This window comes from Trachinotus anak, unplaced genomic scaffold (genome assembly GCF_046630095.1).
Source record: "Trachinotus anak isolate AG129_WGS33_773 ecotype Australia unplaced genomic scaffold, CSIRO_AGI_Tana_v1 ptg000009l, whole genome shotgun sequence".
In the NCBI taxonomy this organism is placed as follows: Eukaryota; Metazoa; Chordata; class Actinopteri; order Carangiformes; family Carangidae; genus Trachinotus; species Trachinotus anak.
The window spans coordinates 11,641,860-11,668,390 of NW_027273860.1; the positions used below are offsets into that span (position 1 = coordinate 11,641,860).

General features: G+C 39.9%; 1 protein-coding gene across 1 annotated transcript; it reads left to right on the top strand.

Annotated features, from left to right (window-relative positions):
• The first annotated feature begins 772 nt into the window (after nt 1–772).
• LOC139625402 (suppressor of cytokine signaling 6) lies at nt 773–6,456 on the top strand. The gene is made up of 3 exons (XM_071485347.1): nt 773–1,139; nt 1,597–1,666; nt 2,954–6,456. Exon 3 carries the CDS (start codon nt 3,080–3,082, stop codon nt 4,688–4,690), a length of 1,611 nt encoding a protein of 536 aa, XP_071341448.1. The 5' UTR covers nt 773–1,139; nt 1,597–1,666; nt 2,954–3,079; the 3' UTR covers nt 4,691–6,456.
• Nucleotides 6,457–26,531: the final 20,075 nt, after the last annotated feature.

A 26,531-nucleotide genomic window follows, 5' to 3' on the forward strand; every position in this document is an offset into this window, starting at 1 on the left:
ATATGGCCATATTCAGGATCTCCCTGTATGTGTGAATGTGGATTTCTTCCTAGAATGACATAATCATCAACACAGCAGTTGTGCTGGCCTTCGCTTTAGGTCATATGTCTTTATGTCTTATCCATTTCTTTAGTTTCAAAACTTACTATTTTGTTTTGGAGACAGAGCATAAAGGGCTTTTGCACCTTTCTCCGTACCAGGGAGCTGCCCATCACATCCACATCCCTCTACTTTGGGCAACTTAGCAGCTCCATCAGAGTAGTTATTGTACAATAGTTTGTTCAGAAGCATTCAGTGATGGTTATTTATGGAGGAACTACTGTTAGTTATATATTTACATATAGCCTATAACTAAATTTTATGCTTTATGTGATCTGTTATCAAATTTTCTTCTCCAGCCTTTAAGGTATTTCCAACCACACTTCTCCATATTTTAACATAATTAATTGACATATAAAAACATGTAACAGATTAAGTCTGTTTTCCCAGTTATTCCTTTATTATTATCTTTTTCATAAGCTTATAATACCCATATTTTCTCGTTTGAAGAAGAAAGTATTTTTTTGCAATATTAATATATTATCATTTTCAGATTGGATAAAATAATTTTGAACGCTAGGTTTTTAGGTTTTATTTATTTATTTTTATTTTTATTTTTTGTGAAAATACAGTATACACGTGCTGGGCAGGGGTTGTGTCTGTCTGCCTCTGGGATGTAAAACTTGCTGGAGCTGCTTTGAGTCTGATTCGCTGCATCTGAATCTGCTCCCACAATTCAACAGGCAACAAAGGAAGAAAGGAAGAGGCCGTAAGCTACAAAGTGTTAGCCATCCCAGGCAAAAGGATGACACCTTATTGTGTCATTCTAGTCGGCAACGTGAATGTGCATGTGTAGAGAAGTATTGAATCTGGCCGCACATACGCTTTGTGCTTTAGTTTGGGCGCAGAGGCTGACTAGAGGGAAGGTAACGGTAATGTTTTCGACAGTAAACGCTAACAAAGCTAGCTGATTGGCTAAGGTAGCAAGCTAACATTAGCTAACATTAGCCAACAATCGTCAAGGAGCGAATCTTTCATGAACGCGTTGTACAAGACAGATGCCAACACCCATGGGGTATTTTGCCTAGCTAGACAAGCAGGTAAGCGGCTATATGATGTGCACATTTCAAAACATATTTACAGATTACAAATGTTCTCTTAGGTAGAGATGCTAACAAACTAACTGGTTATTAGCTAATTCATGTTAGCATACAAGCAAGCCAACGTCTTTTAAATTGGCTCGCTTAATCGGATATCCTCCTTTTGTTTCTTACTCATTTAATAGTTAATGAGTAGCAATTAAATGGTTGTTGGAGCATTCAGTTTCACCATTTTGTCATAAAAGGCGCATGCTAATAGGCGAAGCTAAGCTAAAGGCATGCTGTTGTGTCCGTAGGCCTTTGCCAGGTCAGGACAAACCTTGGGGTTGGTTTAATTATGACACGCCGTTTGTTTCACTCGGTAATATAGCTGCAAGTTATGTATTTTTCTCTTTTAAAATCATGATTAGGCCAAACGTGTAGGAGTTTTCAAACCAGCTGTCTGTGTTTTTCATAGCATCAAATGAAAGGTGGTGGAAGTGGAACTTGACCCATCCAACTGAGTCACCATTTTCCTGCACATAATGGTGAGTAATCAGATTGCAGCTGTTTTGATTATCAAGCAGCTTTATTTAGGCGTTTCAAGTGGCACATGTCTCTATATACTGTTTTAGACTTGTTTGCTAGAACTGTCATAGTTTTTGAAAGATGAAAAGGCAATGATTGTCATTTATGTCATAAAATTATGACTTTTATACAGAATATAACATTGCATTGCACCACAGACTATAAAATCAAAATAATGACTGTAAGGTATAAGTTCTCACTTTTAGCTGTAGGGCTGTTTGAGGTTGTTGACATCTCTATTGGTGGAGCTGTGTATACATGGTCCATAGTAAACAATGCAGAAGGGAAGTGATAGTGAACAAGCAGTCAAAACAAGCAGGGGATTTAAAGGGCAAAACAGTGGGAGCAGCCCTGACAGAACATCACATGCAGTTGTTGATATCTGTGGGTCATAGACACAAGGAGTCATTGATTACAAATGGTTTGTAAGCAGATAGACAAAATACATAAAACAAACACAATGATTTTGTTTATGTTTCTGTAATTTGTCCCCCTAAAAATGAATTAAAGGGCCATGATTCATACACCGTTAAGTCAGTGAGGATGTAAACACTGTCTAATTAAACCTGAAAGTCAACACTTTTCATTTAAATTCCTTGTGCACAGACTACACAGTTTAGAGCTGAAATGAGCTGTTGATCAGTAGAAAAATATCCAGCTATTTTAATAAACAGTTACTAATTTCAGCCATTTTTCAAGCAAAAATTTTCAAGTTCCATCTTATCAGTTGTGATTATTTTCTGCCTTTCTATGACTTAGGTAAATTGATAATTTGATGCATAAGTGAGCACCTTAAGGTTTTTGGTTGTTGGTCAGAGAAAACAAGACATTTGATAATATTATATTGGACTTTAAGGAAATTGTAATTTTGTAATGTAATAGCTTTTGTTATTAAAAAAAAAGGTAATGAACAAAGGCTTTTTCATTATATTGTTTTTTCCAGACATATTACAAATGATCAATGGGGTAATTGAGAAACTATATTCATTATTAATCCATAACGAAAATAATCGCCACCGCAACCCTTACTGAGTTAATACCACAAAAAATATTTACTTTTGTCTAAATACCTGCAGATTGCTTTAATTCTCTATAATATGCTGTACTGTCATTATGTTCAATCTTTTAATAGTGCTGTGATGTGGATGTTATTTTCTAAATTTTGCATTATATTGTTAATGGGCATAAGTCCAGATTGTGAGCGTAATGCGTGCAACCCTGTCGGTTGTGTGTTTTTGTTTTTGCAGGGTTTGATGGCTCCACTGTATGCATGACTTGTTTCGTGTGGCCTGATGGGAGGACACTGTGGATAGTACTTTCATCAGGATACCAGGAGAGCCATCCCATGACGCCACTTTGGAGGGCCTGTCAGAATGAAGAAGATAAGCCTTAAGACCATCCGCAAGTCTCTCAGCATAAAGGGCAAAGAGGAGGGTGACTTTGTCATGCTCCAGCAGCCCTCGGTGACTACAGAGTTTTCTAAGGAAGAGTCACTTTTTGGGGGCTGCTACACCAAAGAGCTCTCTGGCTGTGACCTTGGTGGAGATGAAGACAAAGGGGGGCAGAATAAGGGTCGCTCAAAGAGTGAGAGTCTGATGGGATCACTTAAAAGGAGGCTGTCTGCCAAGCAAAAGGCAAAAGTGAAAGGAGGCTCCTCTGCCATAGGATCTGTGGATGATGATGACACCTTCTCATCTTCCTCTGTACCCATCAGCTTCAACGAGGTGAAAGCCCAGAGGCCCCTTAGATCTGCATCACTACGAAGTCACCATTATAGCCCCTCACCATGGCCTCTGCGATCAGTCAACTCTGATGATTCGTGTATTAAGATGGAGGTAAAAGTTAAAGCCATGGTTCACTCACCTAGCCCCAGTCCCAGCTTAAATGGTGTCCGGAAAGAATTTCATGATTTCCAGATGGAAGGGCTCTTTCAGGACCAAGCAGAATCCTTAAAGAATCTCCAGCAGCCACAGAATGGTGAGCTGCATTTAAATATTGATGAAAATGATGTGCCTGTGGTGCTGGGGTTGACACCCCAGGACTACATCCAGTACACAATGCCTTTAGATGAGGGAATGTACCCGGAAGGGTCCCACTCTTTCTGCCTGGACAGCTCCTCTCCTATGGAGGTGGTGACTGAAGCAGACAATGGGTCCCTCCACACAGACCAGGGACAAGAGGAACATGAACTGGTTAGTGGATTGCCTCCGGATCTCTTCATGGAAACCTCAGTTAATAGTCTTCTCATCGGTTCAGCTGGTGTGATGCTCCAAAGCTCTAGAGTAGAGGTCCCGCCTCCCCTCTCTCCACTCCTGCCACCCATGACAAGTAATGGACATATCCCCAGGACTTTTTCGGGGTTCAGCTCTTCAGACAGCCAGGTAGCTGAGAGGGTAAGACACCACCTCAACTTTGACCCAAATTCAGCTCCTGGAGTCAGTCGGGTGTATGACTCAGTCCAGAGCAGTGGACCAATGGTTGTGACCAGCCTGACAGAGGAGCTGAAAAAGCTTGCAAGGCAGGGCTGGTACTGGGGTCCCATCACACGCTGGGAAGCTGAGGAAAAGCTGGTCAACTTGGCTGATGGCTCATTCCTGGTCCGAGACAGCTCAGACGACAGGTACCTGCTCAGCCTGAGTTTCAGGTCACAGGGCAAAACCCTCCACACACGCATCGAACACTCCAATGGACGCTTCAGCTTCTATGAGCAACCTGATGTGGAGGGACACACGTCCATTGTTGACTTAATTGAACACTCTATCAAAGACTCAGAGAATGGAGCATTTTGCTATTCCAGATCTCGCTTACCAGGGTCTGCAACCTACCCTGTCAGACTAACCAACCCAGTATCCCGGTTTATGCAAGTGCGCTCCCTGCAGTACCTTTGTCGCTTTGTCATTAGACAATATACAAGAATAGACCTGATCCAGAAACTGCCCTTACCTAACAAGATGAAAGATTATCTGCAGGAGAAGCACTACTGAGGACACAGACAGGACAGTGGTAGCAATTTGCACTTTTGTGTTCAGTTGAGAGATTTAAACAAGGTTTACAGACAACCACGGTTTTGAGATGATTGGTTCTGGTGGCTCTTGATTTGTGTCCAGGTGACTCTGTTGCTGTTTAGTCCTCCATTCCACTGTTCTGGGGTTTTTCACTGATTTTAGGAGCCTCTACTTCCAGAAACACAGGCCAGCACATAATCTATCGCAAAAATATAGCAGAGGTTTACAGCCGAGTTATTGTAGTTCCATACATTAAGTGCAGACATTAGGCATGCTTTGTGACGTATTGTTAAATGTAACATCCAGCTGTGCAAGTAGAACAGATTTTCATAAATTTGCCATCTGCATTCAGGTTGGGCCAGTAAGAAAAATAAAATTCCACTTCAGTCATTTAATTTTTATCCACTAAATTGTACATTTCAGAGATGATTTCAAGGATGGAATTGTTTTCCTACAGTGAGATTTTTAAAGTCAAATTTTAAGCTCTCAGCCGACTGACCAATTTTGATCATCTTTTGCATCTTATTACTTCTTAGATTGTGCAACGGTAATATCTTTGTCAGCATGACCACTATGCATTCATAATTTACTCGGATTGCAATGCTAGGCATCTTTGTATAACAAGTGACAATGGCCAACTTGTTTTTTTTTTTTTTTTAAAAAACCAACCTGAGGCAAAACCTTATTTTTCCTAAAAATTGCATTCAATGCATACCCAGATTTTTACTTATTTACACACTTAACTACTTTTCCAGTGGATGCAATTTCTTTGTAAAGTATTATCCGACTCTGTCATGGCATGTTACACCTGACCTTTTACAGCTACATTAGTCATACTTTCAGTTTTTCTGGTGTATGATCACACAAAAGTTCTAACATTAACCACAGTGCCATATAAGTAAAAAAAAATATGTAAAGTCCCTTTTAGAGTCACACAGGTTTACCAGGTTCACAACAGGAACATTTTGTTGCAAAAGATGTCCAAAGTTTGCCGGTCTCTCAGAGACCTTTAACAGTTGGTTAGAGAAGTAGCTTTAAATTGTATGGCTGCATGTAGCCATTATATAATGTGCAAGCTTAAAGGTACTGACAATGCTGGATTTTTCATGTTGTGCTGTTTGTAGAAACAGCATCAAGTTGATGTATAGATCTTTTCAAAATATGTTAACATTAAAAGTTAAATCTTTGTGCATTAGGAATGTTACAAAAACTGCACCGCAGCTCAGGCCTAACAGCTTTGTCACTGTCTGTCATGCTTGTATCTGCATGTAGTAAAGGCTTTAAGACTGACAGTTAGGGGCACTGTAGAGTTACTCTAAATGAGTGAAGATGTCACAGTAAAAGGGTGTGAGAGTTTGGCTGTGTTGTTTAAGTGCACCTCTGGGTAAAAGGCTGTTTAATGCACAATTGCATTTACCTAAGGCAGTTCAGATGTAAAGAAAATTGCCCTCAATTACCCTACAACTGAAAACCAATCTCTAGTCAATTGACCTGCGTCTGTATGTAGGGATGGCTGTTTCTTAGTCTCTTAATGCCAGCGCTGAGCTGGACCCAGATCAAAGGTATCCAAAAAATGGGTGTGATCTTAGGTCAATGGATTTGGCAAAGCCAGGGTTAAGTACTCCTTGCCATCTTGGAGTGATGCCAGGGTTTTGGCAAAAGTATGACAAAAGTTCCATCACAGCTGCATGGCATCATTAGTGTCATATGAGTTTCAAGGTCATTTAAAAAAAAAAAAAAAAAAAGCATCCAATTTTTGACATTGCTCATTCACATTGTCCCCCGGTCCCCACAGAGCTGCACTACCCCACAGATTGTCTCGCTACTGGGCTGTTTGTGCCAGAGTAAAGGGAAGAGCACACAGAATGCTACGCAAGTGCTTTATATGGATACTTTGACAGGGAATTGTTTTTTCACATTATGAATGAGCATCTTTTTTGACATCAGTGTCCTTAAAAGTATTTGGAAAATGGTCCTCAGACAACTTTGGTAGGTTGTTAGCACATAGTTCTAGTTTTAGTTAGCTAGAAATGTCGGTGTCTGAGGAAGTTACCATGAATCTAGCACAGCAGAAATTAGATAGGAACTTTGAATGGTGTTGCATGTTTAAAGACTTAGCATTTTAAAGCTTTGAGTTGTATAGGAATGAAGGATCTAGGATGTGTTTGGCTGTATAGAAGGATGTTTTTTTCTGTCACAAACATTGGCTGGACATTCTGTGTACAAGAAATGTTTTTTTTCTGTTTAGAATCCTTTAGTGAATTTTTGGTGACATTTGCCATCTGGGGGATGGGGCTGTACAAAAGGAATGTACGCTTGTTTGAGGTATCCATTTTATCTGCCTGCAAACCAGTTTCAGAAAGCATGAGAATCATAAAAAACTACATTGACACATTTTTGCACTTGAATATTCTCCATTGACATGCTTGGATCCTCTCCTGCCTAGAGTTGTCCTTCAGATGGCATTCAAAAAAAAAATGAAACAACGTCACACATCTGTCTTTATGTGTTCATGTAAATGTTTAGATTAAATGACAATTGTTTTGTTTTTGTCATATCTGTGGGATATAAAGGGTAAGGCACCAGCATCATATCTAAGCCTCTGCTAATGCTCATGGGCTGTCAAGGAATGGGATCATAGCAAGAATGTGGATGTAAATTTAATTTGTCTTTTGGGTGCGTGTGTATGTGTTTCATTTGAAATGTGAAAGTAAAATGTTAGTCTTTTTTAATACAATGTTGTTTCAATTGTATTTCCATGTTAATTTGCAAATACCAAGCAGGAACCAGTTTCATATTGTGTTGCTGCTGTTATTTTTCAAAATACTTATTTTGTTTATTATTAAGCATTATTGCCTTCAGTGTTTGATTCCAGAGGTTGATGCTTGTTAATAACAGCTGTTTAGCACTTAACAAGCTCCAACGATTTTTTTTTTTTTTTTTGTGCGTGAAGGTGATTGTTTACAACATTGTTTGGAAATTCCCCTCACCTCCCTTTTTTTTTTTTTACTTTCTCACATGAACATCTTGGTACAATTTGAAAACTCTTTTATTTCATTTTAATGTGTTGGACACATTTGTGCTGCTTACGGATATGATTGCCTTTCTTGTATTTAACAATGGGGAAATAGAATGTCACCAGTGTAGATGTATGTACACATGACAACTCTGGTTATCATCCTGGGAGAGCAAAGCAGATTTGCAATTTGTTAACAACTGTAGTCAGTTAAAAGAGCATTAGTAGCGATTAGAAAACCCTCTGTAGAATTACCAGTTCACTCCAGTTTACATTGGTTGTCAACTGTCAACTTTCCAAAGTAGATGGTCTTTTTGTATTTTTCTTTTGGAAAAAAAAATCAACAGTGATTTATTGCACATTTTGGATACAGTTCAAGAGTTTTTTGTATCTGCCAATTATAAATTATAAATAAAAAAACTATATTCTAAAAACTTTGGGTTTTTTTTTATATACACCTACATTTGACTCATTGCTGCACTCAGTGTTCAGATCATACCATAGCTTGGAGCTAGTGATGCACTTGACAGGAGCCTGATCGTGCTTGTAGTTGTGTTGATGGATCAAATCTTGGAGGTCTTAAGGAGATTCCTTCCGCAGTGGGTACAAATTGGCAGCTAATCCCAGAGCTCTGGTTGCCTAATTTACAGAGACAGACTGGGAGGTCTTATAAATACAACTGAGTGAAGCAGAGAGACTCTGGGGAAAGATGAGTGGCAATGCTACCATCCTCGCTTTAAGTTCACTTTAAGTTGACTCTGGAGAAACACAGAGAGTTCTTGTATAGTAGAAGAGGAGGGGAAGGGGGGGGGGGGGGTGTAATGGTGTCAGGTTTGGACTTGGATCCCCTGAAACATGGTCGGCATGATGATGAGGAGGAAGGCTTTGTTAACTGCTGTGTCTGACAGGCCTCTGCAGGCATCTGAGGTGAAGATACACAACTGTTTACTCTCTCTCTGCCCGGTTCTGGATGATTTATTCATAGCACACACTGGTGGTCGCATGTCATATGGAGATGCCTCCATCATAAAAGGACTCATCTCTGCCTTTCACTGTTTGTTTGTTATTTGTTTTTTTTTAATTTGCAGCTTTTCAGACTGTTTATATTTTCAGAATTTAACAGGAGAGATGTTACTTTGCTGAGAGAGCGCAACTTGTCATGATGTGACACGGCCTCTCGGCGGTTTTGGATTTGTCTGCAAACGTTGTGATATTTGACCTGCTCACTTTGTCACCTCATACTCAGGATGTTGCCTACATACTCAGAGTGCTCCACTGCATGGTTGTTTTTGAAGGGAAGGTGTTGCTTGACAAAATGTCGAATCTGTTACTGTTTCAGGAAACATTAAAATGATACGAGTAAAACAAATCACATCAGTGGAATTTTTGGCATCTAACACTTTATATTTTGTTTGTTTCATCCACATAAAAAGTGTAAAAGCAAGTTTTGGGTTTCAGGAGGGTGCTGTGTCAACAAACAGTGAACCCCTGTGAAACCGAAACATGAACACTGGTTTTTGTTCAAATTAAAGTAATGAGATATAATGTGTTCATTAGATAGCTTTAGAGGTGCTGGTACATGGATTTTGTTACCTGTAGTCAGAGCTGGGCTAGTAGTTTCTTCGTGGTAAGTGAAGCTAACCAGCTGCTGGCCTTATTTATGGCAGGCCAAACTATTCAAAAGCCTGGCTAAGATAGACACTACCTATTCAGATGGCCTTTGTTAGGATCTAGAATCTACATCCAACCAGACAGCGCTTTGCTGCCGAGTTGTTCCGCACACTACATTAAAACCATAGGGTGTAAATAAAGAAGGACGTAGCCTCCGTGATGTCACCCATAGGTTTCTTAAGAGGGGTTTCGAAGCTCAGACTGGGCTGCTCCATCGTCGCCATCTTGGCAGTGCCTGACTCTGCCAAACTTGAATCCTTTTTGATTTTTGCTGGTGGACATTGCACCATTCACTTTGCCTGTGAATTTCAAATCCAAAACATGAACAGTCAAAGACAGAGAATGCACAATTTTTACAGTGCATGTCGACACAAAAGCACTCATTTGGGAGCAAATTTCCTCTCAGTGTGGTTCTTAGTTTGAAGCTGTTTACTCTGGGGAATCCATCCATCACATGTCTGCTGTCTCAGATTGATGATCCATGCCTACCATCTGGTGCACTGCGTGGTGCACCCATTTTTCACCTACAAACAGGGATGATGTTGACAGCTTGAATTAGCCAGCAAACATATATATCGCTTTAAATTGTCATGCCAGGAAAACATCGGTGGGTCTAGCTGGTAATGATAAAGCCGAGGTTACCCGCTGGCAACAGATGTCTTTCAGCCCAGACCGAAAGGTTCAGCTCTATTAATGCTTGTGATCTCATGCCAGCAGTGCCATACACCGCCGAGACCCTCTCTTTCTCCATCTATCATGCATTAGATTTCTCTGAACCCCAATTAGCCCTGTTAGAGAAGGGACTGCCTTCGTCATTACCGGGTCTCCACTGAAACAACAGCTCATCGTGGTATTGGTTGTGATCATTCTTCACAGTTCCCCATGTATTCGGGGAGAGTATGTTTGTTGAAGTTCGGCTTGGTAGCTTCCGCTTTGTGTGTCTCACACTGTTGTGGAGCATGCCTCTACATCAAAACACCTTTCATCATGGTCCCCTTCCAAAAGCAATCTCTCTCCCACACCAAGCAAAGATAGAATTTAGCAAACAAAGCGCATCTTACTGTGAGCACAGCTTCAGTTACTCTTTTTGAGAAGAGCAACTACTCCAAGATTCTTGAGACGCGAGCATGGTTAATGACCAGAAAATGGCTGAACCAGATGGCCTCAGCTCCAGGGTGTCAGCAAAGAAGAAGCTGGCCAGTTTGATAATTTAATTGATAATATTTCAAGGAAATTATTGCTTTTGTGAGGGCCATTCATGCGTCACATTATGTAGGATTAATATATGATTTTATGTCAACTATAACGCTGTTCTCTGTGATATTATTTGGAAATGTAAATTAGCTACCTGAGCTAGAGAGAGACGCCTTTATGATTACAAATGGCATAGGCACAAAGTATATAATAATAATAATAATAATAATAACTGATAATAATATACAGAACATCTGTGTGTTTATCTATGTGTGTGCTTGTGCAGTGTGCATAGATTCCAGTGCAGACTGAAGGCCAAGGGGAGTCGTAAGATGGTCATAATTATGTCATTAAAAAGAGTGACATCTGGAACTTGGGGGCCATCGAGTAACACGGGTTACCCACCTTTTTCCCTCCTTTGCCCCCTGTGACAGTGACAATCCACTCTCATCCCGCAACAATCTGCCCATCCCTCACACGGGAGCAAGGTGTGTGTGTGTGTGTGTGTGTGTGTGTGTGTGTGTGTGTGTGTGGATGTGGATGTGGCTTGGTGGTGGTGGGAAGAGGGAGGGAGGGTGAACAGGTGGCAGCCATCAGGAAATGGATGGGGAATGTTTTGAATGGGAAACTTGCCTCCATTCCTCACGGAGTACCTGGGTGTCTGCCCTTCACCAGTGGTCCAAGAGGCACAGCGAGGACGGGAGAGATGAAATGAGAACAGGTGGTGGCGTGTCGTTTAGCGAGGAATGGAGTTCCCCTGTAGATCTGCGAAAGCACAGCCAATAGAGCAATATGGACTACACCTTCGCAACAGGATCCCTACCCTACTGCTCACAGGTCTCCGTGGGTCTCACACTGTATCCAGAACAAGAGAGCTTTGCAGATAAAGCTCAACACGTCACACTTCACATGACTGGTTTAAATCATTGGTGGTAAATGGAAGAGTTACCTAAGACAAAAAGTGTACTGCCAGAAGAAAATGAACCATGTGCATTTAATGACATACCTGACTCCAATCTGCTTTTGGTCAAGGGCCAGGCTGCCATCATTTTGTACTTTGATTAAATTTGCAGTCATGCTCCCCACTCTTTGAACCACCACTGTCCCACATGTGGTCCCCTCAACTGAGATGCAGCATGGCAATTAACGACTCCCCCGCTTCTGAGTGTGCGTTACACAACACGGCCCCACCCTCCTCCTGCTAATATCCTCCACCCATCCTCTCTCTCACAACCCTAATGTGTTGGCTACAGAGGCTCGGGGCTTTGTGAACCTCTGGTGCAGTGATGAGCTCAGTGTCTCAGTCTGCCACACCTCTGGTGCATGGCACCTGTCTGCCACACGGCAAGTGTGGCGATGTGCTTTGTGACTCTCAAACTGAGCCTCAGCCTATTGTAGCAGTAAGAGAGGTATCCTACTTCTCATACGGCGTACGTATCCTTTATTTGAAAGCATTTACCAGACAGTTAAGCAAAAGTTGGAATTTTTCTTCTGAGATATAATATTTTCTCCATTAAAATGGATATCCATCATTTTACTCTATGTGACAGTGAGACTTATTGTGAGATTTATTCTCCTTAGTCACAGCTTCTCGGCAGCTGCATTCGAGCTAATCACCATGCTAATTGTGCTGCTTTATGTTATTGGCTGATATCCATCAAAATACCAAAAGAAAAATAAATTCTTAAGAACCAGGCAACTTTTAGGGGAGAGCTAAAATCACCAGTGGGCTTTTGGTGCCTAATCTATTCATTTTTTTACCTTTTCATTAGCTGCTTGTATGTATTATATATATATATACAGTATGTGAAAGTATCTATTTATCCTTTATGGTTTGACACCCTCCTGTCTTGCTTCTCATTTGCACATAGTCAAGAGATGACGACCTCCTCTTACACCTTGCCAACACTAAAAGTCAGTTTACTTCTAGCCTTGATCACATTATCTCTGTTAAAATCCTCATCTCTAGAAATAGACAGAATTAGGCAAGAAAGTGAATTTTTGTAGCAGCCTGATATCCCTCTGTTCTACAATGTGTTAACGTAGAATTTTTTTTTTAACAGTTTTAAAAATGTCTCTGATACCCGTGATGGAAATCTTCAACTGAGGGACATTTATTATACGCACACATGTGAAGCTGTACATCAATACAAAGCTTCAAAGAACAAATGAGTGAACAAGAAACCTTGATCATAATATTTTGTTCTCCATATCAATACGAAGCAAGGTACTTTCTTCTAATGCAGGTTAGACACACAAGTCTGTGATTGAATAAATTACTTCAATCATATAGATATTTGATAAGCATGATACATTTTCTAACAATTTCCTTTGTGTTGTTGAGATGTAAGGTCAGAGGTTTGTTGGTTAATAAAGTCCCCCCTACAACGCAAAGCAGGTGGTTTGCAGTTTGCAGTTTGCCACAGGACAATCCTGGGGTGCTTGCATAGCTCTTATAAGGCTAATAAAAACTTGCATGACTATATATCAACAAGGTGATACTTTACCTCTGTTTGAACTATTTCTAAAATATATTAAATACGCAATCCCTGTGGCTTCCATTGGACTAGGTCTACTGATTATCTAGCCTAAATGGGACAATATTTCATTCACCACCATTTTATCAGGATGGCAGGTATCTCAATAAAAGCCTGTGGAAATCAAACCAAAACTATCTGCATGACAACACGTCACCAAATGTCAGTGAGAAAATATGTTGTTTTAGGAGCACCAACCCTTTAAAATACAGTGTTTATTCCCTCTGGGGGAGAAACTATGGGGAAGATCAGAGGAGCAGGCTCAAACTTTAACATTGATGTAAATCCAAACCAGCACACATGGGTAGCTGCCTTGAAAATGGGCCTGGGGGGAAGTCTTTTAAAATTAGATACAAACTGAAGGAATTGTGAGGAATATTGGCCAGCGTGTACCACTTGTAGATATACAGCACGAGTGTAGCTCTTCACCAGCTGATCTCTTCTTATAGCCATCTTGTGTCCAGTATTTAAATGCATCCGCGGTTGCTTTGATTTTGCTGAGTCATACAGGCAAAAGACCTATATTCGGAGGACTTGTTCACCATGGCTCAGGTCATTTGAGTTGGGTTAACGTGATGTCTGCACTTGTTACATCAGCTAATCTTACTGACGTTGTCTCCAGCCAACCATTTACTGAGTCCGTCTGTCTGTCAGCCCGTCCCTTCTTCTCTGAACTCCCTGCAGCCATGTAGGCGCTGTTGGAAATCCTTCAATCCCATTAGGCTCTGTAAGTATTTCTTTGCTCAATGTCTGTCCAGAACAAGTCAAACAGAGAGTTCTTGTCCTGAATCTGTCCTTTTCTCTTCTTCTGAAAACAAACAGCTGCCTCAGAGAAGGGCAAGTCCCTTAAAAAAAACGTCACATATAAAGGTGCTTAATGGAACATGACATACTAAATGAAATGCCCATTCATAATTCAGGATTAGGTTTTTAATGGGTGACTCCCCGTCCTGTAATACAGTGCTCCCTCAATTGTTTCCATTTTGTAAATAATGTAATACAGTCTTGATGAGTAAAAGTGGCCATGGGCCATGCAATAGTAATGAAGACTGGGAGCAGGCTCAAGCAGAACTGAAATAATTCTGTTTGAGGAGGACGGTTAAATATCCGCAGCTGTCATTAGGCAGATCTACGGGGATGTGCTCGGATAAAGGAATGTGTTCCTTTATTTATTCATCTCACAAACTGTCAAGTGCTCTAAACACTTGGTGGTTTGTTTAACGTCAGAGTGCAAATGAAGTGAAAATGCTTTGAGTGAGGTTTGATAGGAAACATCATTTGCTAATGGCAGGCTCAAAGCGGTCTTTATTTGAGTTTATGCACACAGCTGTGTGAAAACGGAACAGTGAATGATTGTTTTTTTTTTTTTTTGACAGTCATGAGTCAGCATTTTAAAACCCTCTGTATAAAATCTTTCATTCAGCTATATTAGAAAATTAGTGAGGTAGTTTACTTCCATGGCCCACCAGCAATAGTTGTTCTCTTTTATAAAACATTTAACATTGTTATCCTTAGAAGCCCTTCATCTTTCTTGCTCAGGTCTCAAAGGTCAAAACAGCCTCTTGAATCTAACTCAAAACCACTAAATGTTGTTCTGATTGAGCATGATGAGGAAAATGAGCGTTCCTGAAAAGGGCGCCTCTGTGTTTCCTGTTTGAGTGAGAGCCTTGAGAGACATGAAGTGGTCTTTGCCGTGTGTGATGTAATTCCTAGGTAGAAAAGGAACAAATAATCACGCACACACACACACACACATAAAGAAAAATGCACAGTCATAACCAATTTTCTGTGATACACCCCTGAATGAAGTGAACAGTTACATTCATGCTAGTGTTATGCAACTTAACTCCATGAAAGACATCAAAAAAAAAAAATTCAGTTTAGTGTGTCACTAAGTAGCTTTAGCCCATGCATGTCCGCTCCTCCTACTGAAGTGTGCCATTCAATTTTAAGTATAAAAAATCCTTCCAAATCCCCTCGAGAAAAACAGCAGCTTAAGTAAGGTTAATGTTCAGTATCCTTGCTTCCTCCACTCTGTGTAAGATTATACTGTGGCATGTAAATCATTTCTCTCTTACATGCTGTGAGCCATGAGGATGTGAGTGGAAGGGACAGCAGGATGTGACCTACATGCATGTAATGTTGTCATGGAGCTTTTATTCTGACAGGTACATTTTGTTATGATAAGAATCTGTCTATGCTGTATTGACTGAACCATAGTCAGTTGATTAATGTGACAGCAATAGCATAGAAATAGTATTATTAGGCTTTGCAAATGTGCAATTTTGTATCTTTGAAAACAAACAATTATACTGGAAAAGTTCCCTTGCTCTTCTACTGTAATTTATCAAGCACACAAAGGTAAAATGTGTCTGTCATGACTCTTGTATTATCCTACATGACCCATAGATGTCCTTGTTCAGCAAGTGATTTTGTTCTGCTCTAAAAGTAAGGTGCCTCTGTTTCAGAGAATAAAATAAATATATTACATGTATTTCCTTCATTAAGAGACTAGACTGACATAATACCACATGCTTGTCTGAATTAAAGGTGGCTATCAGCATTTGATTCTCCGTTTCCTTTCTGTTTGTGCATCTTTTTCCTTGTCCGAAACAAAAAGTGGATTGACATTAATATACTTTAGGAGCCTTTGGTCAGATTCACAGTTACAGTTTACAGCTTCTCTCTTGTGTTATATGTATTTCTTGCAGTTCTAAATAAGGATGTGTTTGCAGAGGGAAGCCGTTTGGAAGCTTCAGTGCAGACTCATCTCCTCCCTCTGTAGCCTCTACAGAGGTTTCTGTGGTTCACCATCTGAGACACAACTTGATCCAAGAAAGCGCAGGCAACGTCTCACTCTGATTCACACATTATGAAAATAAAAAAATAAAAAAAAAGAAATAAAAAAATGTTTAATCATAATCCCTGGTTTCTGTGTTTTAGATGAAACAACCCAGACTGCCTGTAACGGATTTAACTTTCAGATTTGATTAGTGATCATGATTATTCATCATTTTCACTGCAGCTCAGCAGACCGCTGTTAAGATCTTTTTTAATATTACCTTCTCTTCAGTTTCAGCCTTTTTGCAAGTATTATTGTGCGTGCTCAAATAATCTTAACCCCCCCCCCCCCGATGTTCTTGGACTGTTTGAGAATCCTCTGACACTGTTTTGAACAGTACAAACTCATTATGATAAGACTACAACACTGTCTTCTAATGACCAAGCCATTTGAAATAATGGAGATTTAAATTCTCTGTTTGGAGTTGATCTCAGTGTGACAACCTGTGGCACCAAATTCCTGTCATCACAGTTGTTTTTGTTTATTTCAGAAATCGCTTTCCAATCTCAAAAATAACAATTTTATATATATAAATCCTCTCTGTCAGGACTGAAATGTCTATAAACCCCGTTTTAGAGGAGCACATATGTATGGAAGGCTTTTGGATCTGTGAATCACAAAGGTAAAAGACTCTCAGCTCCGGTGCTGCAGTGCCTAGATCTTAACAAGTGAGGAGACAAGAGGAATGTGGAGCAGACGTGGGTGGTATTTAAAACTACATATAAATAAATAAAAGGTGAAAAAAAAATATATATATTCTACCTACATCACTGAGCTGATAGCTATCTCCTGCGAGATGAATCCAAATAGAGCAAATGGAGGACAAGCTGCTTAATTTTCTTGGTTCAGCCTTGAGTCTTTATGCGCCTCTACTCTGCACTTCTTTTCCTCACATTTGCACGTTTTAACCTGGTCAAATCATCACTGCACCTTTGACTCATACAGAAGCATGATTATGTACAGTGTGTCTCATTCATGCAAAGAAGAGCGGTTTGATAGGCATTTAAGTTTCCTTTTCTTCGTCACTTTTGAGAACGGATACTATGAATGCCAACAGTAGAGGAACACTTTTCACCTTATTCAAATTGAGCTTTCAAAAATATGAAAGTATGGGTTTGCAAAGCTGCTATTGCCTGCCACTCTTCCAAGAACAGGAAACAGCCTTTTCATTGTTTATTTTGCAGCAGGTCCTTCCTCAGAAGTGGATAACATACCCTAGTATTCACCTGCATAGTTTAAGAGAATGTGCAGCTCTGGAAGGCAGTGGATACAGATCCTGGTGAAAGAACTGCATCCTTATTGTGGGAACAGGTTTTAAATGAATCAGAGTCAAATTTGTACAATTCAGTAACAATAGGGAGCATGTAATCACGAATATGTCCTGATCTAAGTGGTCCAATGAATCATCAGTTTTGAATAAAGTGAAAAAAGGTTGGCTTGAGTTAAAAGGTCATGTTAATGGCTAAAATGACTAAGATGTGGGTAAAATAAAGACATAAAAATATGAAGTGGGAGAAAAGGGTTAGAGTCAGAAGTTCAACAGATATTATTTCTCTATCACCTATTTCTGCCCCTATGGAGCTGTGATGGACAACGAGGAGCAGAGAAAGGCCAGCTCCACAGACATCGCATCCATCCAAAGTGTTGTCCTGCCCCAGGTTCTTAGCTCTCCTTTCATCCACCATCACTCTCCAGCCCTCGCTCCTCCTCCCTACTGGGTCAGGTGTGGTTTTATAGAGAAGTAGGTATGGTTTTAAAACAAAACAAAAAACAAAACAAAAAACAAACAAACATAAAAAACCGGGGATGGATGTAACGTGCTCTCAAGTTAACTCAAGTTATTTCTATTGTCTACTGTGATTAATTGTCTTTTAAAGCAGCTATAATCAATATGTACACACTGGCTATGTACAGTATATGTGAAAGGTATTGCTTGATAGATGAAACCACAGTAAATTATTTAGAATTTGACTTTAAAGTTCCCTAGTACAGTTCGCTATGGAGCATTTTAGCATCTTTCAGCTCATTGTTTTGGTTTTCCGGCCTCTAACTTTATTGTTTTGTTGCACTCTTAGCAATCCCGTAATGTGGTTTGTAGCCACAACTTGCAGCTGTTTTCAGCCAAAAAAGCTCTTAAAACCAGCTATATTCTACCTGCCCAGCACCAACTGACAGAAAGACAAATTTAGCAAATAACTAGTGACTCAGAATTTAGCTAAAGAGCCAGACATTTCCCTCAGGAGTTAGTGAAGAGTGGAGTGAGTATTGGACTTTAATTCACCAGTGAACAGAAACACAACTCCAAATGAATGTTTTGCTCCGTGTGTGCTTGAAGTTTGAATAGACAACTGTCTGCTAACAAGTTTGCCATATTAACTTAAAGGGTGATAATATGTTGTGTTTACAGTTTGATTTCACTGCTTCTACGTGGCCAAACATACATAATCATAATCGTATGTATGTTTTGCCAAATGCAGCTAGAGTTTTGGCTAAAAAAAAAAAAAAAAAAAAACTAAGGAGAAACCACAGAGTGATAAGAGCATAAGTAAATTTGCAAATTAGGGTCCAGACTCTGAGTTTAATGAAATTATGCATACTGTTAATACAATGGAGAGACAGAAGTTAAGGTCAAATGTAATCAGTGTGGTTATTTATTGATGCAGATGAATCATGTAATCTTCATCAGTTAACACAAATTCTCTTTGGAAATTTTATTTACTATCTAAAAATGTGTATACCTGTTTGTATTTTTTTTATCTCTTCTTTTTTCTCTTTGTGTGGTACATAGAAATGTGAAACTTTGTCTCTGAGCTCCAGATGAAAGCCTGTGTGTAAAATATTGATCACAACATTGTTCATTTCTGACTGGTCAAACTGACAGTGTTACAACCATCCTTGGTCTCCGCTGTGTCTCCTATAGGCAGCATGTTTTTTGGTTGCCCACTTCCTCACAGCACGACAGATAGCAGGGTCAGCAACACAGCAGTGCCCATGGAGCTGGTAGAAATTCAAAGTCTTGCTCAAGGACACTTCAGCAGGACTTGGGCCACACCAGAGCGTGAACCTTGGTTCTCCACCCTAAGGAGAGACTCTGCTGGTTATGGAACCTGCTACAGTAGCGCAGACATGAGAGGTGTTACTTAGTGAGTCGTTTACTCAACGCAACAGAGAGCGCGCTTATTAGAAACATTAGACTATTCAAATTTTGCATGAATTTCAATATGATTTGAAAAAAGCAAAACTTCTAGCTCTTGGTTTTATAAGGTTACAACTGTGACGGCAATCAGCACTTAGAATGAATGCAGTGTTGCCCCACTGCTCTGTGGCTGAGACCAAGGCGAAATTATGCCTATTAGATGTTTTGAAACCTTAAAAAATGTATGATTTCATCAGAAACAGTGTGAATGACATAAATAAGTAGTAGCATTTTATTTATGTGTTTAATAATAATAATAATAATAATAATAATAATAGACTTTATTTATAGAGTACTTTTCATACAAGAGGTGTAGCTCAAAGTTTGTGAAAAGTTGATTTTTACCATTAGCTGCCATGTTAGGCAGCTAGCTTGCTCATGTTAAATACAGAGCTCATGCCAACATTTGATGGTAAAAATAATTTTTATAATTAGTAATTCAAGGTTACTCTGACTGCTCTAGAGATGAAGACCAGAATTTGAACGTTAACGTTAATGTAGCACTTTGGGATAAATTGTTTGTAGTTACTTGCTGCTTAACGTTTCAGTGATCGGATGCTGACTGTGCTGTGCTCCTGTCTGAGTTTGTGCCTTTTTATAACTTGCAAATATACTGTGCAATGACACTGACGGGGACTCAACTTGTCCACGCCAAAAGTACAAGCAAACCTGGGAGCAGAAAAGAGACCAGGCAAACACAGCAAAAACAAGACAAGACATTAGAAGAGAAACATTTTTTGAACTGCTTGCATTGTTTTGAATTATATTCATAGTAGAACTTAATGAATTGGATTGTCAGTTGAAATCTCTTGAGTGAAAATCATTTGACCAAACATTATATTGTCTAAATTAAATAACAATGCTTGTTTGTGCTCAACCATCTCATAGCAAAACTTGCTTAAAGCAAAGTAAGACTAACTGTCTAGTTTTTAAAGAAAATCACTTGCTTTTGGTAATTTCTCAGCAGTTCTCACTATTAGGAGGCTCTGGCTGGAAAACATTGTTGTAAAATAAAAATAAGAAAAAAACATTTGAGAATGTGACAGAATTTTGATATATATTATATATTATATATATTCTTTATATGTAGAGTACATATAGGGTGCCTGTTGATCAAAAAGACTACATTTTTTTTGTATAGGATATGATATCTCAAAACCAATCACAGAACTTTATATTTCCGTGGTTGAGATATAGAAACACAACAGAAACATTTGAAATATTTGGTGATGGGAAAATCTTAATAAACCAGGATTTTAGTACCTCAAAATTCCAGTTTGGACTGGTCCTGGTGACATGGTATGAATTTACAATTTCAATGGATTTTTCATAGTACATTCAATTTTAAAGTGGGGGCTTAAGGAGAATCCTGGCCAACTGACTGTGTCTATGTGCCAGTGTAAGTTTCCCGACAGGTGTGATATGCACGGAGCAGTGCACTTATATGTTCAGGTGTGGTGATAGACATCTACTGCAAGCAGAGCAGAAGAGGAAAATAATACTCCAGATTCATCCAGCTGACACTGGGCTCCTTGGGGACAGGAAATAGTAACCCAATTATAGCAGAAGATGTAGCATGTCATGCTCTTGTTACATGTATTCTTATTGAATCATGATTCAGCCATGACAACGCTCATAATTATCTGGCTATATGAAGGCATAATTATGACAGAGCTCTTCCAAGTAAAAAAAATATATATATATATTTTGGCATTGTTATAATGAACATTTATTGTTGCTGCTTGTTTACTTTTTTATTTATGATAAAATAACTTCTTTAAATATATACTTTCTACCCATGCAGTTATGCTATCCATCTCAAGAAAAGAAAGCAGTAAAAATAAGTTAGATATTGTGGTTGCTTCCAAAAAAAACCAAAAAAAACTAACAAAAAAAAACAACCAACATGGCGGATGGTAAGAAAGCGCCTCAAACAAAAGCCTCACCTCAAACAAAAGCAACCACTTTCTACCTTTCTCTTCCTTCCTGTTACTCATCTTTGCCACTAACAAACCTGCTAATCCTTCGACCTGTGCAGAGCTACGTCAGTCGCTGTGCCGCAGGAATCCAAGGTATTCTCCACGGTACCAGCTGGTGCACCACTTGTGCCTGTTTGATCCTTTGGCAGACTCCCCATCCTGTTTAAAGTGTATTTTTAGGATATTAGAAAAATGTAGAAGTGATGTTGCCCACAGTAATGTTGGATAGATGTGTCATCTTGCTTCTGCTGGTTGTCATGTCACTTCTCATTAGTTTCTCTGCGAATGTTTGCAGAGTCAAACACGTGCTTTGGGGTCAAGGAAAGGATTTGCTCAGGCAAGCTGTGTTGTTTATTTGTGTGTGGCCTGTTCCTGGTTACACCTTAGTGGGTAGACAATATTAGGAAGCTACAAGCTGCGGTAATTTGTCGCCTAAATATGCAAGAATTTACTTTCACTTGAGCTGATACCATGATACCATGCCAACATTTCCATCACAGTTTTGGGAAATTCACTTGTTTGCTTTCTTGCTGAATCAGTACCTCTCTCATACATGTCTGTTAAACAGCCAAGCATTGTAACAAAATCACACTTGATCTTTTGTACAAATTAAACAAATATATAAGATGTTAATTAGTGAGCATTAGAGGTGCGGGTGGGCAGCTTGTGGGCGGCAGCCTTATGTTCTTTTAAACTCCAGATGAGAGATATTTTTCATATTTACAACAGATTTTGTTGAAAATGGCACTTTATTGAACCAGTTTGACGACTCACAGCACCATTGTCAGACTAATAGCACTTACGCGAAACTGAACTGAACACTTTCTTTTTTCATATATCAGCAGCATGTGAATATAAATTAAATCGTCACAGGCAGAACGGTCGTGATCGAGGATCCTGACAACACCAGCTTGTCTCATTCAAATGAGGGGGTGCGTGAGTTAAAAACACTGTGAACCTGCCGGAGTGGAAGGATTTTTACTAGTGTCAAGTGAGGTGACTCATTCAAGACCAAATGTAGCTGTCACGCGTCAATAGGAGCTGAAATCAGTTGAATAGAGTCAAAGTTATCAAAACATATAGAAGCTGACTCCTTTAAATAGTCTGTGCATGAGAAATATATCCGCCAAACACTTCACAATCTTGTGTTTTTCTATCTGCTAATTTTGTACAGTACTGAAGAATACTAGCTCTATTTTCGTCTTCTGTTAGGTAGGGTTTGGCAATGACGATAGACAGGGAGGTACGTCTCTGTCTCTCTGTCTTCCTCTTCCTCTTTTTCTCCGTAGTTCTTTCGCTCTTCTTTCTCTCCTCCTCTGTGCCTTGCTCTCTCTCTTTCAGGCTTGCTGCTTCGGAATTCTTCCTGTGTTCCTGCGGTGGTATTGTGGCACCTCATTCACGCTACTGGTGTCACAGTCTTGACTTCCCTTCCCTTTGTTAATCGGCAGTAAACAACATGGCTGTCTGGGGACTCTGCGTGGCGTAGGGACATATTTTTACCCCGGTTTAAAAAAAAAGAAGAAAAGAATAGAAAAAAAAAACAACACATGATTAAAGATGATGCCTCTCACACTCCACACTGTGCTCAATGATAAAAGGTGCTCAGATGTCCCAGTGACAGGTCAAAGCAATGCACACAGCTAATTGATGCTGCCTCAGAATCTCACCACCGTATCCGAAACATTTGGCAGTTTCACGTTGTTAGTGTGCGTTATTTATTCTCCTGGGAGAATTCATTTCTGTTCAAATACTTTTAGTCAAGTAATCACTTTCATTTAGTACCTGCCTCACAAAAAATAAAATAGAGGTCAGGTATTATGTGTTGATTTCCAGGTTGATATTGTTGTGTCTGATTCATGCATTTCAGTTCAGCAAATATTTTGTTTTTTTTTCAAAGCAATAGATGTTATTTATATCAGCCTCTTTTTTTTTTCTTTATTGTGTCAACCCTATTTGCAAAACTCGGTTTCTGATTTCATGAGATTTTGGCATTTGTTCTCTTGTCTTGATCATGAGTCAATTCAAGGGCAACATCATTTATAAACCCACAGGAGTCCAACACACTGCAGACACAGATGAACAACTTGAGGGGAAAAAGGTATTGGTGGTGGAGAGTCTAATGGTCTCTCTAATGATTCATGAAAATAGCAGGGTCATTCAATACTGACTGCTGAGGTAACACTGCGTATGGAGAACAGATCTGCGATTGCCTCGCCACTGCAAAAACGAACGTGATAGAATATAAAATTTAAATATGAACTTTCACAATCAAACCAAACATTCTTCATCACGGTGCATGTATGTTTACATGATATAATGAGGTGCTGCTCAATCAAAGATCAACAAAATTCTTACAGTTCAAATAAACTCATAAATCGCATAAATCACGCGAGCGAACCCTCCCTCGCATGCAGCTGACTTACGAGCCCAGTGTGTGTTTGTCTGTACTACGTCTGTGTGTGTGTGTTGTGAGAGCCCCTTTAGCTGATTAAATATGTGAATATTTAAAAATGACAATTCTCAGCACAGCTGCAGATAGTCGGCAGGTCTGTTCCTGAGGGAACTGCCAAGCTGTTCCTCCTGCATTCAGCACCACGCGCTGTGCAGCACGAGGAGACTCCAGCGCCATTAGAGGAGACTCCATGTCATTTGTAGATTCTGATTTTCCCCCATAAATACAGAGCACTTAGCACGTTCCGTGTACAAAAAGGACAATCCCAGAGGGCTGTGGAGTGTTTGGCTTTCACTTAGCTTCTCCCTCGCCATTTGCCTCTGTTTGATTGTGGTGATCGTAGCGACGCAGCCTTGGCTAGTTCTCCTGTGATCATCTGCGGAGGAAGGGCAAAGTCTACATGCAAACATATAGTTCTTACAAGATCTGTTTGAGATGCAAGAGAGATGCAAGAGATAGTGTTTGGTAGAGTAAAAGAGGAGGGTACACTGTATCAGTATGAGAGGTCAGGGATATCCTCTTTCTTCTCATATATTACTAACATCATTTAATTGCGGACATAAAGATGAGTCAATGCTTTTGGGGGCAATTTATATTTTATGCAAACACCTTTATGCTGACATGACTTGACTCTTCCATCTAAGTGCTCCTCTCTTGCCCTTTTTGCCATTTATTTGCTCGATACTGCTGCAGCCGTGAGGCCATGCCAGGCTTGCAGATGAGAGGCCGTGCCAGGCTTACCTCTGCTGTCTCTTAACATCTACTAGAAGAAAATATGGGTGTCCAGCCTCAAGCTCTCCATTTGTATCTCCAAAGACAGGAAACTGACAGATGTCTTTTACATTACAGCGAATCCGGTCTGGATATTTTCCAGGTCAGACTGGAAACAAAGGGCTAAGTGCACATATTGGCACAAACAAACGTGGATGAGAAACAGACCAGTGAAATGACACAAGAATGCAGATTAATTACAGCTACGATCAAAATCCTTAATTGCTAAATTTGTTTAAACAATGATGATTTACCAGTGTGCTTGTTTGCTCATAGTTTAACTATGTGTAAAACCTCCTTGGGGGGGTCGATGTGGAATAAATAAAACATCTAGAGTAGCACACACACATGCAAATGAGCAAATATACACGAACAGTTCGTTGTCCTAAAATTCTGAATCGTTCGTGTTTGTGTATTAGTGTATCTGCATGTTTTCAGTAATGACAGCATGGCACACTAGATTGATTGTGCATTGTGCTCTGTGTGTATTTGTGTGTGTGTGTGTGTGTGTGTGTGACTGGTCTACTTCAACTATTAAATCAATAACTGTGACTGTCTGATACAATATGAAAAGTATTTGGAGCCCCTCACATCAGTCATGCTCTGCAAAATACGGTCGTAATAAATCATTTTAACCATTAATAAATGTGGAATACTACGGCGTAACATTTATGTGCCAATTCACTTTCTTGCCAAGATAAGGTAGATCAGAAGATGGATACCAGTCTGGAGTCAGAAGTTGGCTAGCTTAGCATAAAGACTGGAAATAGGGGGAAACAGCTACAACCTGGTTCTGTCTGAAGGTAACAAAAATCCACCTTTAATGCTCACTAAGTAACACATTATATCCTGCCTGTATAATGTGTACACAAAGAAAAGTGTCATGGTGACGAGTTGCGTGTGCAGGACAGTTTTTTAGGCAGTTACCACAGGGTTGTCGTTTTTGTACACATTAACAAACATGACATAAGGGATTGATAAGTGAGCTTTAGAAATGCTGGTTTTGTTACCATTTGGGACTATCAGAAATAAAGTCTCTCAGCTTCTTCCCCAAACTATTCCTTTAAAACTTTGACAAAGACACACACCTACACTTTTGCACGACGGTGGCCTTTTAACACATCGCTCGCTCACTAGAGCTCATTTGCACATTGAGCACTGATATTTCAGCGAGTGAGTGGGCCCCCTTTTTTGAGGCGCATTGGAATCGTGCCTCAGAGTCCTCAGCTCTCCCAACACTCACACACACACACACACACACACACACACACACACGCACTCCCCTGCTGAGGCCATCTGCAAGCTGAGCCCCCAACCCCAGCCCACACTCATCGGCTCCTCCACTTACGTCAGGCGTGCCCCTGAATCGCCACACTCACTCTCTCCTTGAGTGCATCTCAGAGCTCTGCCAACCCCCTGCATCACACTTCAAACACACACACACACACACATCTTCGCTGCTGTACCCCCCCCCCCAAACATACTGAGGAGACAAGAGAGAGGAAAGAGGTCAGTGGGTCTCCTTAAACACAAAGAACCTCTTGAGGAGAACTGACTAGTTTACACTGCACTCAATTACCTGTATTTGATTATTGGCTTCTCTGGCGATTGGGTTGTACTGCTGCTGCTGAAGAGCAGTGTGTTTAGACACTGTTTCCTCAGACTCTTTTTCCTCTCAGCTCACCTATTCACCTTCTTCTTCTTCTTTTCTCTTGGTCACTAACCATATTACTCTGGATTTATCACATCTTCCCCTGTTTTCATCTTTTACTTTGTCAGTATTAGCCTACCTAGCAACTACCATCCGTTTTTCCCTCTCACAAGCCTCACTTCTTTTCATCTGCTTCTTACTGCTTCTTTCTATTTTTCTCCCCTCCCTTGCCACCTCTAATATCTGACACATAATCTGGCACACACTCAAGGAGCTAGTTCCATGCAGAAATATGAAGAGAAAATACATCATGAATAAGACGTAAGCAGTGTCTGAAATATTCCCTGCACTTACCCACACACATTTCTTACTCTGCGCATAAAAGAGCGATGCACTCTAATCATTAATATAACACAGAATTATATAGAATAGGTTCGCTCTTCTTAAATCACACAAACCCAGACAGTTGAATGCACTGAAGAACCCTTTAGTGTGAGAGTTTTCATGAAAT